Genomic DNA, 16504 nt, shown 5'->3' on the forward strand with positions numbered 1-16504 from the left:
GTACTGTTATTGTGAAGTGGAAATGTGTAAGAACAACGGCTCAGCTACGAAGTGGTAGGCCACACAAGCTCACAGAATGGGACCGCCAAGTGCTGAAGCGCATAGTGCTCAAAAATAGTCTGTCCTCAGTTGCAACACTCACTAAGTTCCAAACTGCCTCTGGAGCAACGTCAGCACAATAACTGTTCTTCGGGAGCTTCATTAAATGGGTTTCCATGGCTGAGCAGCCGCACACAAGCCTAAGATCACCATGTGCAATGCCAAGTGTTGGCTGGAGTGGTGTAAAGATTGCCGCCATTGGACTCTGGAGCAGTGGAAACGCGTTCTCTGGAGTGATGAATCACGCTTCACCATCGAATCTGGGTTTGGTGGATGCCAGGTGAACTCTACCTGCCCCAATGCATAGTGACAACTGTAAAGTTTGGTGGAGGAATAATGGTCTGGGGCTGTTTTTCATGGTTCGGGCCCCTTAGTTCCAGTGAAGGGAATTTGATTTGATTTTTGATTTGAAATCGTAACACTACAGCATACAATGACATTCTAGACGATTTTGTGCTTCCAACTTTGTGGCAACAGTTTGGGGAAGGCCCTTTCCTGTTTCAGAATGACAATGCCCCCGTGCACAAAGCGAGGTCCATACAGAAATGGTTTGTCGAGATCGGTGTGGAAGAACTTGACTGGCCTGCACAGAGCCCTGACCTCAACAGCATCAAACACCTATGGGATGAATTGGAACGCCAACTGTGAGCCAGGACCTAATCGCCCAACATCAGTACCCGACCTCACTAACGCTCTTGTGGCTGAATGGAAGCAAGTCCCCAGAGCTATGTTCTAATATCAAGCCTTCCTAGAAGTGTGGAGGCTGTTAAAGCAGCAACGAGGAGACCAATTCCATATTAATGCCCTTGATTTTGGAATGTGATGATCGACGAGCAGGTGTCCACATACTTTTGGTCACTCCATAAATAACGGCAGACTTAATGAACATGGTATTTCTGACTAGCCACTCAACAATCACAGGAACCGTTCTGTCAGAATGTCTATCAGTTAGACGCTCTGCCGGGAACACCGGCTCGCTGGGAGACGCTCTGCCGGGAACACCGGCTCGCTGGGAGACGCTCTGCCGGGAACACCGGCTCGCTGGGAGACGCTCTGATAGCTGTCGTTCTAATGGAACGTCTCTTTAGTTAGAACATCCTCTGATAGAACAACAGCTAACTAAAGAGACGTTCCATTAGAACGACAGCTATCAGATAGCTGTCTGTATGACACACCTTTAAACCACTTGAAACTTGTTGGTGTGTGATATAGTAGTTTGTACAGCATGTTCCATAAAGCAGTGTGTCAGTTGGGATGTGTCTTCTCTCTGAGCCAGAGGAATGTGGGTGGGTGTCGGTGTGCGTTTTTCACCCCCCCCCCCCCCCCCCCCCCCCCCCAGTTATATTTCACTTGGCCTAGCAGTGCGTGTGTGAGGAGAGGCAGTGATGAACAGTGCATATTTAAACACTACAGGACAGGCTGAACTGTCAAGCACATCATTGGAAATCACATTTTTTATTTAAGAATCCTCTCCTCACAAATGTGCTTAGAGGCACAGAGCCACCTTGGAGATGAGTCTATTAGATTATAACGGTTAGCTTCATTCAGAAGGCAGGATGTTAAGGTTACTACAAGCTCCACTCCTTTTGATCTACGTGGGATTTTTGGAGTAGCGGACATCTTTTGCTAACACGATATCTTCGCTAGGCCCACTTCCATTCCCACTTAATTTTGTCAAAACAAGTAAGAGTCACCTTCCCTTGCTAGTATTAGCTAGCTGGCAACCTGGCTAGTTGGCTTTAGCCGTTTTAGCTAGCTACCCACATCTCCATGTGAAAGCTTTTGTTTAATTTTTTAATTTCTTTTAATAAATATGCCCTGGAAAATATTTACCATTTCATAATAGCCTCTAATCAATCACTAGTTATGACTACTAAACAAAAAACCAAAGAATCCATCAAAGGGTTTGGATTTTCATTTATTGAAAGAAGTTGTTTTTTTTGCTAGCAAGTTGGCTAAACACTGCAAGCTAGCTAGCCTTAGCTTCCCGCATCTCATGTGAAAGAATCTGATTCATAATTTTAATAAAATGCCCTGACAAATATTGTTCTACTTACCAGTGTAACCTACAACATTTATACTGATTATTTTGATTATGCTGCTTCAAAGTATTCCCATATCAGCTAAAAATAAAATCATTTAGTTTTAGTCGTGGAAAGGAAAATGACACCTGGCTATCTGTTTAAGCCTAGAATAACGGTATCACTTCTAAACTAAATACATGGGGGGGATTCTATAATGCTACAATGTTTGTTTGAACAGTCGCTGGTTATCAATGCAAAATAGGTTGCTTATTTAATGCTGTCTTGGTTTAGCTTGGCAATCTTGAAGTTTTAAGTGATTTTGAATTTGATTAGCTTTCCTCATCGCCATGTGAAATAATCAGATTTATAATAAAATGCATTGGTAAGTATTTTTTTTTAATACTTAACCTACAATGTTATCCCAGTTTGCTGCTTCAATGTATTCTCCCATATCAGCTAAAAAAATAGGTCGTGTTTTGGTCATGGAGAAAAAGCCTTTTTTTTTTTTTTTTTTTTTTACCAGTAGCCTAGAATCACTAGTATTACTTCTAAACCAAATTCATGTTCGGGGGGGGGGGATTCTAACAATGTTTGGGTTATTGTTGAAACAGTCACTGAGATTCTATTTTCTTATTATTGCAATATGGACTAGTTGGATGTATAGCCTATAGATCAGATCAAGGAACCAAGCGAACTTCCTCGCCTACACAGCCCCCCCCCCCCCCATGGCGACGGAAGGGATGATGCGGCACGTTAGTGTTCATGTGGCATGGGAGTACGGCCACTGCCCCTCTTGTGTCGACAACCGCACCGCATCGGCTCTGTTTGCGTGTTCTGTGGAGACCTCTCTCTCTCGTGTATGTTCACCTGGTCCAAGTAGAGGGACAACTCCCTGGAAGGAAGAAACCTTGTTGTTATGGACGGTGGAGGACAACTGGCTGTTCCAGCAGAGGGGGGACAGGAGAGGGGTAGGGCTGGGAATTACCAGGGACCTCACGATGCGATATCGCCATACTGGGGGACCTCACGATGCGATATCGCCATACTGGGGGACCTCACGATACTTGGGTGCCGACTATGTATTGAATTGCCGGGGACCTCACAATACGATAGTACTGAATTTAGGTGCCGATATGTATTGAATTGCAATTCTCACAATTTTATGTAAAATAGCAATTTGATACTGTTGTTTTATTGGGATTAGATGTTCCAAACCTATTGCTCACCATATGTCTGCTGCAGAGGGACAAGCGAACCATGAGAAAACAACACGTTTTGATCAGTCATGGAAATAAGTGCTGAAAACAATTTGTCTCCCTGTTGTTGTTATTATTGTTATTATTATTATTATTATTATTATTATTTTAAATCAAATAAGACACTGGACTCTTGGTGTAGGTACAGCCAACTAACGCAAAAATAGTTTTGCGACAAAGTCCAACATGCCTGATATGAAATGGGTCCCCCCCTGTCCCCAAATCACTAGCAGAGCGGAGCATTCTGTAATGGAATAAATGGAGCTCTTCCTGTTTTCTGCTTATTATCATAACTTCCTGTCTGTGGGGATGGCCACGGTGCTGTTGGCATGAGTCATCAGTTGAGAAACGATTGACTTTTTTTTGTAAGCTGTCTGACATTTTGGTCAATTATGGTGTTAGGGTTCCCCGAGTGGCACAGCGGTCGAAGACACTGCATCGCAGTGCTAGAGGCGTCACTACAGACACCCTGGTTCGAATCCAGACTGTATCACAACCGGTCGTGATTGGGAGTCCCATAGGGCGGTGCACAATTGGCCCAGAGTCGTCCGGGTTTGGCCCGGGGGTAGGCCGTCCATTGTAAATAAGAATTTGTCCTTAACGGACTTGCCTAGTTAAATAAAATCTTAATCTCTGCTTTCAGCTTAGTTTAAATGTTCTCGCCATCGTCACTGTAGTTTAAATGTCTGCAGATCGGCCTTGAAGGTCATGATTAGCTATGTTGGATATGATCAGGGCGTGGCTGCCTTGGACCCTAGATAGCTGCTGGTCACGCAACCAGTAAAATCAGTCTTCAGTTTAAACCTAGGTTTAATTTGTTTTAGCTCTAAGCTCAGAGCTGTTCAATTCCGGTCCTGGATGGCCGACTACAAACTAGCCAGGTGGACAGCTTCAAGTTCCTCCGGCGTACACATCATTGAAAATCTGAAATGGTCCACCCACACACACAGTGTGGTGATTTCATTGGTCCTCAACTCATAGCTTAGACACTTCATTCAGGATAAATGGAGTTATCCCTGAGTTGGCCTGTCCCAGAGCAGGTTAGTTCTGAAGGATTCGTTGCCATAGAAACGTACCTGGCTAAAAAGTGATCCACGTTTCGTCAACTCTGAGTTGACAAGTTACACGGCGAACTCCTCTAACCTGATTCCTAGGGCTCTGGTAGTTTAATTGTTTAATAATTAATTGCATTAGGCCTTGATTGGAAGGAGAGGATGGGGGGGAAAAACAGAAATATTTCGGCCGTCCAGGACCAACGTTGAACAGTCCTGTGTCTCTGCTGGAGCTGCGTGGTGGGTGCAGCTGTCGTTAGACCTAGTGGAGCTCATGAGTAATCTGTGCCAGAAAGCCCATTGTTACTAAACAGCATGATGCATTGTTGAGAAACATGTCCTTTCATTCTCTTTGTCTTCCATTGGTTCTATGTGAGACACACAGCTCTAACCCATGTGTCTTGACATGCGCTAGGTCAGAAGCCCACATTTACTTTGTTTTGTGCCTGGGTCGTCGTTCGCTTGGGGCAGTGCACAATCCAATCAGTACTGCTAATTCTGGTAGCACCCTGCTAGCTTTAGTGAGGAGATGGACCGGGATCCAAAATGAACACCAACTTCATGACCAATGCTAGGCTCTTATTGGTTGAAGCCATGTAGCACAGACCCCCCCCCCCCCCCTCTCTCTCTCTCTCTCTCTCTCTCTCTCTCTCAGCCAATCAGATCCAGGCTCTTTGAGCTGTAAAACATCCCCATTCTTCCCACTTTCGTCTCCTCCATCGTCCGTCTGTAATGTGAGCCCTGGTAGGAATGGGAGGAGAGGGGGTGGAGAGGAATGGGTGGGGAGGGGAGGAGAGGGAGAGGAATGGGTGGATAGCAGTCAGTTTGGGTCTTTCCTTTTAAGGCAAAAAACAAGAAGGAACTTTTCCAAGGGGGAGGGAGGGAGAGGGTTTTTAGTGGAAGAAGCAGAAAATGCAAAAGGAAGTGTAGCTAGCCGTTGTAGTGCTGCGTGCGTGTTAGAGTAGAGGAGTTAAGCCAACTGTTACCCCAGAGTTAGTCAGGTTTGGGTTCTGACTCATGTACGTTCACACTGACAAAAAAAGAACACTAAAGGAACAAACATTTGACTAACTGGGGACATTTTGTTAGTCCCCACAAGGTCAAATGCTATTTCTAGACAGTTAAGGTTAGAATTAGGAGTTTGTTTTTCAGGTTAAGGTTAGGTTTGGGGGTTAGGGGAGAATTTTGAATGGGAATAGATTGTGTCCCCAGATGGTTAGTTTATACGGTGTGTGTGTGAGTGATAAGGCCAGTGTGGAATGTCTCGTTTCCTCTGGGTTTTCTGTCTGGGAGCTGCGGTCACTGCGACCCCACCCTTTCCTTCTCTCAGTCATGACTCGGCTGTGTTTTTATCACAGTTTTTAGAACATTTAAAACACCGAAACCACACTGTTGAAGGCCAAACAATGGCGCAAAATGCATCCCGTGACATTTTCACAAGGAAACGCTTGATTTCTATAGATGTCCAACATTTCGTGATCGTTTGACTAAGTCGCTAACGGACAGTGAATGAGGAGGCTAACCAAAGATTATGGATATACTAACAAGATACAGGTCTCCACCCTAACGATGAGAGCGGTTGTCCACACAACGGCACGGCGTGCTTCCTAGCTCCCGCCTATCCTTGGATTGGTGGATACAGGTCATTATTGTAATCCTCTTTTGAATATTCGATGAGGGTTGTTGCTGTCAACTGCTCGTATTAAATGGAGGGCGACGCGAGTTGCCTCGTTACCAGATTGCTACGCATATTCATGGGAACTCCGATATAGTTTTTTTTGTTATTTAAATTTTTTTTCTCAAAGTTGCCGGGATGTCACGTGTCGTACTTGCAGTATATCAGTACACTCGTAACAACTTAAGCATTACAAAACTTCTATTCGATCAAATGGCATGTTGCAAATAAGCCATACATTTTAATTTTTTTGTTGTTGACTAAATTCAACACTCATTGACCTCCATACAGAAACTCCTTGCTTGGTGGGCAAAACAATAAAAAAATGCCACTGCTGGTGGGAGGGATAGATTTTTCAGCGGAGTTGGGCCTGTCCTCCTCTCTGGGCTAACTAGCTAACAGACAGTGAATGGGGAGGGCTAACTAGCTAACAGACAGTGAATGGGGAGGGCTAACTAGCTAACAGACACAGTGGTGTGTAATAATATATTCCAAGGGAAGCCAGGATCCCACCCCCCCAAATTGACAAAAAATACATAAGTATGTTTTTTCTCTGTTCCATAATTTTCCTTCAATTCGCTCAAGGCTGAATGCATTCCCCCTCAGGAGACAAAAAATATTTGGCATGGATCCTCAGATCCTCAAAAGGTTTTACAGCTGCACCATCGAGAGCATCCTGACAGGTTGCATCACTGCCTGGTATGGCAACTGCTCGGCCTCCGACCGCAAGGCACTACAGAGGGTAGTGCGTACGGCCCAATACGTCACCGGGGCCAAGCTTCCTGCCATCCAGGACCTTTATACCAGGCGGTGTCAGAGGAAGGGCCTAAAAATTGTCAGACTCCAGCCACCCTAGTCATAGACTGATCTCTTTACTACCGGAGTGCCACATTGACTCTGTACCGTAATACCCTGTATATAGCCTCCACATTGACTCTGTACCTGTATGTAGCCCTGCTTTTGTTATTTACTGCTGCTCTTTAATTATTATTCTTATCGCTTTTTTAAAAATCAATTTTCTTATATTTCACTGTGAGGTGAACCCGTTGTATTCGGCGCATGTGACATACGATTTGATTTGATCTCGCCGGACAAAGCATCCGAGAAATCGACAGTGCTTCTCTGCGTTGCCCATCTATCTAATGTGGTCTGGTCAAAAATAATGACAGTGTTGCTGCCCATAGCATTGACTGCAAGGGAAGCCAGCATGCATTTGGTCTCCTTTATACAATAAATGCTGATCTGTATTGAGCTCAACTGTGAATGGTCCTGCCGCACCCAACAAAATTTTTTTTATGGGAAGCCAGTTGAGATTTGGCTTCACACCTATCACATCAAAAGCCATACGTCATTGAATTGTTGTATGGAGATAGGGATTTGGACTTGTGGTTTTACTTAATTCTCTGTACTGGCCAATGACTAGAATGGTGATTTCTGATCCAACCATTTAATTCATACATTGTGCCTCTGGCCTGAGAGGATGTTAGTTCAATATGTAGAAGGCTAATGTTAACTAGCTGGCTAATCGTTGCCCATGGAAGGAAGCTTAGCAAGCAAGTATTTTAGCCAGGTAGCCTAGGACAACAAAACTAAAACATGAAGAAAGAGGAGGATGGCATTGGCATTTCTCTACAAGTAGGGTGAGTCAGCGTGTTTATTCTACCTGCACAAACACGCACACAGAAATCAGAACCATGAATTGCCACATAATATTTACCTTACGTTGATTGGACTAAATTATTGTTTTTGATATCATTTAGTTGTCACTGTGTTAGACTAAGCAGAGGTGATTTGATGATGTTGACGTGGTGCTGGAATAGTGCTGGAATAGTGGAGGCAGCTCGTGGTGCTGGAATAGTGGAGGCAGCTCGTGGTGCTGGAATAGTGGAGGCAGCTCGTGGTGTCTTTGTAACTCTCCGGTGTTGTAAATCAAGAGTTTGTTAGTTTGAAAATGTGGGGAACATTAACTTGATTGACTGTGCTGTAGGACATGTAACTGGATGTAGTTAAGTATATAATGTAAGTTACATGGTCAATCAAGTTAAGGATGTTCTTTTGGGTTTGTGATGAACCACAAGTGTGGTTGAATTGATTCTGCCACTGTCTTATCGTCTCAGCCTTTAGGCCTGTATATCACGGTGTCGAGGCATATGAACTAACAGGTTATAGAGCAAACACAGGTTGTACTATGGCTCTTTCTGGCTTTGCTTCCCCAGTGATTTTTATCCACACTGTTACTGAACAGTCAATAGGGAGGTGAACTAGCTAACGTACCGTGACTGGGGGGGGGGGCTAGCTAACGGACCGTGACTGGGGGGGGGGGGGCTAGCTAACGGACCGTGACTGGGGGGGGGCTAGCTAACGGACCGTGACTGGGGGGGGGCTAGCTAACGGACCGTGACTGGGCTAGCTAACGGACCGTGACTGGGGGGGGGGGGCTAGCTAACGGACCGTGACTGGGCTAGCTAACGGACCGTGACTGGGGGGCTAGCTAACGGACCGTGACTGGGGGGGGGGGGGTGGCTAACGGACCGTGACTGGGGGGGGGGATGGCTAACGGACCGTGACTGGGGGGGGGATAGCAACGGACCGTGACTGGGGGGGGCTAGCTAACGGACCGTGACTGGGGGGGGCTAGCTAACGGACCGTGACTGGGGGGGGCTAGCTAACGGACCGTGACTGGGGGGGGCTAGCTAACGGACCGTGACTGGGGGGGGGGGGGCTAGCTAACGGACCGTGACTGGGGGGGGGGGGGCTAGCTAACGGACTGAATACTCTGATCACTATTCAGAATTTCTCATATTCTTCCAGCAGAAAAAGCTTCTATGTACTTGTTTGTTATTTGTGCATTTTACCGTTTTGGGTTGTAAGGCTCGTATGAATGTCCTGCTTAATCTGTTGCTGTCATACTAGCAAATCAACTGTATTGTACTTAAAAAATACAAACAAAAAATACAAACAAAAAAACCACTTAACTTCAACCATTAAAATGTCTTTGGCTAGCTTTGCTTCCAGTCCATGTCAATGAGCATTAGCATTCTAGCTAACAATTGATGAATTCAAAATTGTTATTTTGCAACTTTAACAACCAAATATAATCTTAGTGACTGTTTGCACAATATTCAAAACAACATTGTAAACCCTGTGAGAACCCAAAAAAGGATTACAGGAGGATTCCACTCATGTTTGATGGCTTTCTGTCAGACATGCACCGACACAACAAAAGAGGATTCTTGTCTCCCGGATTGTTGCTTCAGCATTCCTCCAGCATGCACCAGCGTGTGAGGAACGTCAACACATCTTTATCGAGTTAGAACTCAGGCTGTGCCTTCTCCCTGTCCTGGGGGCTTGTTTTATCACACCACCCTTAGGATCCGATGAGCAATTACCACCCCCCCCCAATCCTGTGTGTGCGTGAAGACATGTGTGGGCTGGTCTGTGGTTGCATCACTCTTGCACTCATCTCTGATCTCCCAGTCACCAATCCAAGCCCACCCTCTACAGTTCTTCTCCAATCTTAATCCAAGCCCACTCTATAGATCTACTCCAACTTTACTACGCCACTCCTAATCCTAATCCAACCCCACCCACTCTATAGCTCTACTCCAACTTTACTACGCCACTCCTAATCCCACCCTCTCTACAGCTATACTCCAACTTTACTATGCTAATCCTAATCCAAGCCCACTCTCTCTACAGCTCTACTCCAACTTTACTACGCCACTCCTAATCCAAGCCCACTCTCTATAGCGCTACTCCAACTTTACTACGCTAATCCTAATCCAACCCCACTCTCTACAGCTCTACTCCAACTTTACTATGCCACTCCTAATCCAAGCCCACTCTCTACAGCTCTACTGCAACTTTACTACGCTAATCCTAATCCCACCCCACCCTCTCTACAGCTCAACGCCAATCCTAATCCTATAGATCTGCATATTCATATATTACTGTCTCTCCTCCAGACTCCAAGGCCATAGTAGATGGTAACCTGAAGCTGATCCTGGGCATGGTGTGGACTCTGATCCTCCACTACTCCATCTCCATGCCCATGTGGGACGAGGAGGAGGAGGGGGGAGACGGCCAGCAGAAGACCCCGAAACAGAGGCTTCTGGGATGGATCCAGAACAAGCTCCCAGAGATCCCCATCCACAACTTCAGCAGAGACTGGCAGAGCGGCAGGGCGCTGGGGGCACTGGTCGACAGCTGTGCTCCAGGTAGGTCGGGGGTTAAAGGTCGGAGGGAGAGAGTGGGAGTAGATAGATGGGTAGTCACAAAGGGCTTGTTTCAAAGACCCAGTAAGCATTGTCCTTTTTTAGAAATGGTTGTGTTTCTAAGTTTAAATAACTTGTTGTTATAGGCTTGTGCCCTGATTGGGACCAGTGGGACCAGACTAAACCAGTGGACAACGCCCGTGAGGCCATGCAACAGGCTGATGACTGGCTGGGTATCCCTCAGGTACGCTAGCTACGCTAACCATCACATTGGTCTCTGTGGAATCATGCTACCATCACCACCACCATAATCATTACAGAGCTGTGACGCTGAGTACAGTCTGCTTCATGGCGTTAGCCTAGTATTTGTGTGCAGCAGTGCTGAGTTGGCATGTGGGCAGGGCTTTCGTGCCAGGTTGGCAGCTCTGGAGAAGTTGGTAGCGTGCTGACAGTTATCTCTGTGGTTGGTGTTTCCTCCCACAGTGGACCAGTTCTCAGAACAACGCTCTCTTCCTCTGTCTCTGTAGCGTGTGGGTGCTTTGTGCAGCTTGAGGTCGTGGTTAAGGTCCACATTAAATCACGCTACCCTCTGGTGCAGGGGTGTGTGTGTGTGTGTAAACAGTGTGTGCCATCTGGTTTCCTAGGTGATAACCCCAGAGGAGATCGTTGACCCCAATGTAGATGAACATTCCGTGATGACGTACCTGTCCCAGTTCCCCAAGTCCAAACTGAAGCCTGGGGCACCCCTGCGCCCCAAACTGAACCCAAAGAAGGCACGCGCATACGGACCAGGTACGCATCAACACACACACACACACACCACCAACCCAAAGAAGGCATGTGCATACGGACCAGGTACACATCAACACACACACAAATGTTTTCCTCTCTCACACACACCACACAAATGTTTTCCTTTGTCTCACACCTCTCTTGCTCTCGTTATCTCTCTTTCTCCAGGTATCGAGCCAGTAGGTAACGTTGTGATGAAGAAGGCGGTGTTTACAGTGGAGACCATCAGTGCTGGGATGGGAGAGGTGCTGGTGTATGTAGAGGACCCTGCCGGACACAGAGAGGAGGTACACAACACACACACACTGCATTTACAGTTGAAGGCTGAAGTTTACATACACTTAGGTTGGAGTCATTAACTCGTTTTTCAACCACTCCACAAACTTCTTGTTAACGAACTATAGTTTTGGCAAGTCGGTTAGGACATCTACTTTGCGCATGACACAAGTAATTTTTCCAACAATTGTTTACAGACAGTGAAATAATCTGTATTACAATTCCAGTGGGTCAGAAGTTTACATACACTAAGTTGACTGTGCCTTTAAACAGCTTGGAAAATTCCAGAAAATGATATCATGGCTTTAGAAGCTTCTGATAGGCTAATTGACATAATTTGAGTCAATTGAAGGTGTACCTGTGGATGCATTTCAAGGCCTACCTTCAAACTCAGTGCCTCTTTACTTGACATCATGGGAAAATCAAAAGAAATCAGCCAAGACCTCAGAAAAAAATTGTAGACCTGCACAAGTCTGGTTCATCCTTGGGAGCAATTTCCAAATGCCTGAAGGTACCACGTTCATCTGTACAAACAACAGTAAGCAAGTATAAACACCATGGGACCACGCAGCCATCATACCGCTCAGGAAGTAGACGCGTTCTGTCTCCTAGAGATGAACGTACTTTGGTGAGAAAAGTGCAAATCAATCCCAGAACAACAGCAAAGGACCTTGTGAAGATGCTGGAGGAAACGGGTACAAAAGGATCTATATCCACAGTAAAACGAGTCCTATATTGATGTAACCTGAAATGCCGCTCAGCAAGGAAGAGGCCACTGCTATAAAATCGGCATTAAAAACCAGACTACGGTTTGCAGCTGCACATGGGGACAAAAATGTCCTTTGGTCTGATGAAACAAAAATAGAACTGTTTGGCCATAATGACCATTGTTATGTTTGGAGGAAAAGGGGGGGAGCCTTGCAAGCTGAAAAACACCATCCCAACCGTGAAGCACGGGGGTGGCAGCATCATGTTGTGGGGTGCTTTGCTGCAGGAGGGACTGGTGCACTTCACAAAATAGATGGCATCATGAGAAGGAAAATGATGTGGATATATTGAAGCAACATCTCAAGACATCAGTCAGGAAGTTAAAGCTTGGTTGAAAATGGGTCTTCCAAATGGACAATGACCCCAAGCATACTTCCAAAGTTGTGGCAAAATGGCTTAAGGACAACAAAGTCAAGGTATTGGAGTGGCCATCACAAAGCCCTGACCTCAATCCGATAGAAAAGGTGTGTGTGTGTGTGTGTTGTGTGTGTGTGTGTGTGTGTGTGTGTGTGTGTGTGTGTGTGTGTGTGTGTGGAGGCCCACAAACCTGACTCGGTTACACCAGCTCTGTCAGGAGGAATGGGCCAAAATTCACTGAACTTATTGTGGGAAGCTTGTGGAAGGCTACCTGAAATGTTTGACCCAAGTTGAACAATTTAAAGGCAATGCTACCAAATACTAATTGAGTGTAGGTAAACTTCTGACCCATTGGGAATGTGATGAAAGAAATAAAAGCTGAAATAAATAATTCTCTACTATTATTCTCACATTTTTTAAATAATGTGGTGATCCTAACTGACCAAAGACAAGGAATTTTTACTCGGATTAAATGTCAGGAATTGTGGAAAGCGGCGTTTAACCGTATTTGGCGAAGGTGTATGTAAACTTCTGACTATAAAAAATGCACTTAAAAAAAAAAATATATTAATCTTCAACATAGAAATGCTTCCAAAAATAATTTACTGAAACTTGTTACAAATTATGGAGTTACCCATGATTCACCAAAGTACTTTAAGGATATGTTTTCAATTCAGTCTCCTCTAACCGAACTTAATTGTAAGGATGTTCTTTTCTATTATTAATGTATTAACAGCTGTACAGAAAGACTCATTTGAAGGCCAAATTACAGGAGGAACTGCTTAATGCAATTAAAGCCTTTAAGTCTGGGAAAACTCCAGGGCTGGATGGCATACCAGTGGAGGTATACCAAACCTTTCTGATATACTCAGAGGACCGTTCTTAGCATGTGTAACCACTCCTAATGGTCGATTATGGGACACTCAGCAAGAAGGTCTGATTTCATTATTACTGAAACAGGATACAAGTTAAAACAATTGGAGGACCCTTACTCTTCAGTGTTGTGATGCAAAATGTATCGCGTATAGAATTTAAAAGGTATTGTTGGATATTATTCATCCTAATCAGACGACAGGTTTTTTTTTACATGGACGATACGTTGGAGATAATATAACACAAGTACTGGAAACAATAGAACACTGACATATCTGGGAAACCAGGCCTGGTATTTGTAGCTGACTTTGAAAAGGCCTTTGAGGAAGTAGGACTGGAATTTATATACAATGTCTGGAATATTTCAATTTGAGAATCCCTTATACAATGGGTTAAAGTTATGTATAGTAACCCGAGGTGTAAAATAGTCAATGGCTACTTCTGAAAGTTTTAAACTGTCAAGAGGAGTTAAACAAGGTTGTCCACTATTGGCATATCTATTTATTATGTCCATTGAAATTTTAGCTGTTAAAATCAGATCCACCAGACACAATTTTAAATGGGCTTGTTTATATAATGAATACGGGGTGAAGAAATGAAAACATTAGACCTCTCACTAAAGGCTTCAGTCATACAAAAGTTAAACTTAAATCCGAACCTGTTGTATAGCAAATTAGTAAGAATGTCTCACCCGACGTTCAAGAAAGGCCTTTATTCAGATTACAACATCATTTTCAGTTATTTGAGAAGGAAAACATCTCCCAAATATCGCTATTTTTAAACAAGCCATAGAAAGTTGGTTGCAATTTCAATTTAATCCACCAGAAAAGACAGAATAAATAATATAACAAATATTGTGGTTAAACTCAAATATAATAAAAAAAGAAACCAAAAAAGTAATCTTTGTAAATTATATCATAAATAGGACAGGTAGAGTTGTCACACAGGCAGCTAACAAAAATATCTGGAAATGTCTGCTCAAATTACAACTAACTAATTGCAGCATTACTGAAAAAAATGGAGGCAAGTGGAAGGGGGAAAAAGTAGGGAACTTGTCTGTCGGCCTTGTATTAAAGACCATAATTGGTTAAAGAAAATTGTGATAAATAAACAAATATACCAGTTTGGCTCAGAGCGAGTGGCCGCGGCTGTCTCTGTGGTATGTCAAAATTGCTTGTAACTTATGAAGCTTTCATTTTGAATTTGTTCAAATTATGTAATAATTAATCAAAATGTGTTGTAGACAAAAGGATAAATGTCACTACTGTAGTCGCTCTGGATAAATGACTGAGTCATCTGCTAAATGACTAAAATGTAAAATAATGAAAAGGGCTGTCTTGTAGTCTCAAATAGACAAAGATTTGTAGTTGAACAAGTCATTGCATGTATAGATTTATTTAATTTTTTTACTTGGAAAAACACAGGACTTGACTTGTTCTTAGAATGCACAACCTTGACTCGACCTGCTTTACTTGGGACTCTACTTAAGACTGACCTTGTGACTCGAAAAATAGTGACTTGGTCCCACATGGCACACAAATCGCTTACACAATGTCTTCCCCTGGGGGCTCGCTCTCTCTCATATATAGTTTCAAATTCTTTGTATTGATTTATAATTTTGGGAAAGAAATATTCTCTTAGGTCTGAGTATTTGTCAATGTAATAGACAGAGCTGCATTTCCTATCTCCCCTGGAGCAGAGTGAGCACAGCCTGTCCTCTCTGGGCAGCCAGGTTTGTCTGTGACGACCAGTCTTTATAGCCAGACTGTGCTCACTGAGTCTGTACCTAGTCAGTGTTTTCTACCAGTCAGTGGTCAGATAGTCTGCCACAATGTACTGTCTGTTTAGAGCCAAATAGCATTGAAGTTTACTTAGATTTTTTTGTGGTCTTTCCAATAGGTGATATTTTTTTGTTCTGTGATGATTTGGTTGGACCAGATTTTCTGAGTGCTGTCCTGAGACTCTGGGGTTGGTTTGTTTGAACTGAGCCTCAGAACCAGCTGGCTGAGGGGACTCTTCTCTTGTTTCATCTCTTGACATTGTAGAGCTGTGTGATGGAATGTTTTGGGGTCACTTGTTTTTAAGATGGTGGTAAAAATTTGATGGCTCTTTTTTTCTATTCGAATGAGAAGGGGGTATTGGCCCAATTCTGCTCTACATGTGTTATTTGGAGTTTTTCTTTGCACTTGCAATACAGTCTTGCAAAACTCTGCATGCAGTATTTCGATTGGATGTTTGTCCCATTTGGTAAATTCATTATTAGACAGTGGATCCCATACTTCACTGCCATATAGAGCAATTGGTTCTATAATGGATTGGACTTTTTTTTTTGCCAGATTCTAATTGGAATTTTGATTTTAATGGCATAGAATGCTCTTCTTGCTTTGTCTCCCAGCTCATTCACAGCCATGTGAAAGCTTCCTGTGTTGCTGATATTTAGTCCTAGATACGTGTAGTTTTTGGTGTGTTCTAATAGAACTGTGTCCAAATAGAATTTATATTTGTCATCCTGATTTCCAGACCTTTATTGGAATATCATTTTTTGTCAAAAAAATTTTAGGTTAACGGTCAGAGCCCAGGTCTGACAGAACCTGTGAAGACGATCTAGGTGCTGCTGTAACCCCTCTTTAGTGGGAGACAGCAGCATCAGGTCATCTGCGTACAGCAGACACTTGATTTCAGTGTTGTGTAGGGTGATACCAGGTGCTGCCGATTCTTCTATTGTTTTTGCCAATTCATTAATATAGTGTTGGGCTTATTGGGCAGCCCTGTTTCACTCCCCATCCCTGAGAGAAGAAGCCTGTTTGCTTGTTGCCAATTTTAACCGCACATGTGTTTTTAGTGTACATTGATTTAATAACATACGTTTTCTCTCCAAAACCACTTTCTATTAGTTTATAAAAAGACCTTCGTGCCAAATTGAATGAAATGCTTTCTTGAAATCTACAAAACACGAGTAGATTTTGCCTTTGTTTTGGTTTACTTGTTTGTCAATTAGAGTGTGGAGGGTGTAAATGTGGTCTGTTGTACGATCATTTTTTAGAAATCCAATCTGGCTTCTGCTCAGGACGTTGTCTTCGTCAAGGAAATGGTGTAGTCTGCTATTTATAATACTGCA

General features: G+C 43.7%; 1 protein-coding gene across 8 annotated transcripts in view; it reads left to right on the forward strand.

Moving 5' to 3' along the window:
- LOC100380643 (filamin A, alpha (actin binding protein 280)) overlaps positions 1 to 16504 on the forward strand; it is a 74559-nt gene that overhangs the window by 13637 nt on the left and 44418 nt on the right. For all 8 annotated transcript variants that reach the window (XM_082959771.1, XM_082959767.1, XM_082959769.1 and 5 more), the window contains exons 3-6: positions 10072 to 10323; positions 10467 to 10564; positions 10965 to 11112; positions 11281 to 11399. In XM_082959771.1, coding sequence (XP_082815897.1) covers positions 10072 to 10323; positions 10467 to 10564; positions 10965 to 11112; positions 11281 to 11399 — 617 coding nt within the window. The remainder of the gene's footprint in view (positions 1 to 10071; positions 10324 to 10466; positions 10565 to 10964; positions 11113 to 11280; positions 11400 to 16504) is intronic.

The sequence above is a fragment of the Salmo salar genome, chromosome 13 (assembly GCF_965601325.2).
Source record: "Salmo salar chromosome 13, fSalSal1, whole genome shotgun sequence".
In the NCBI taxonomy this organism is placed as follows: Eukaryota; Metazoa; Chordata; class Actinopteri; order Salmoniformes; family Salmonidae; genus Salmo; species Salmo salar.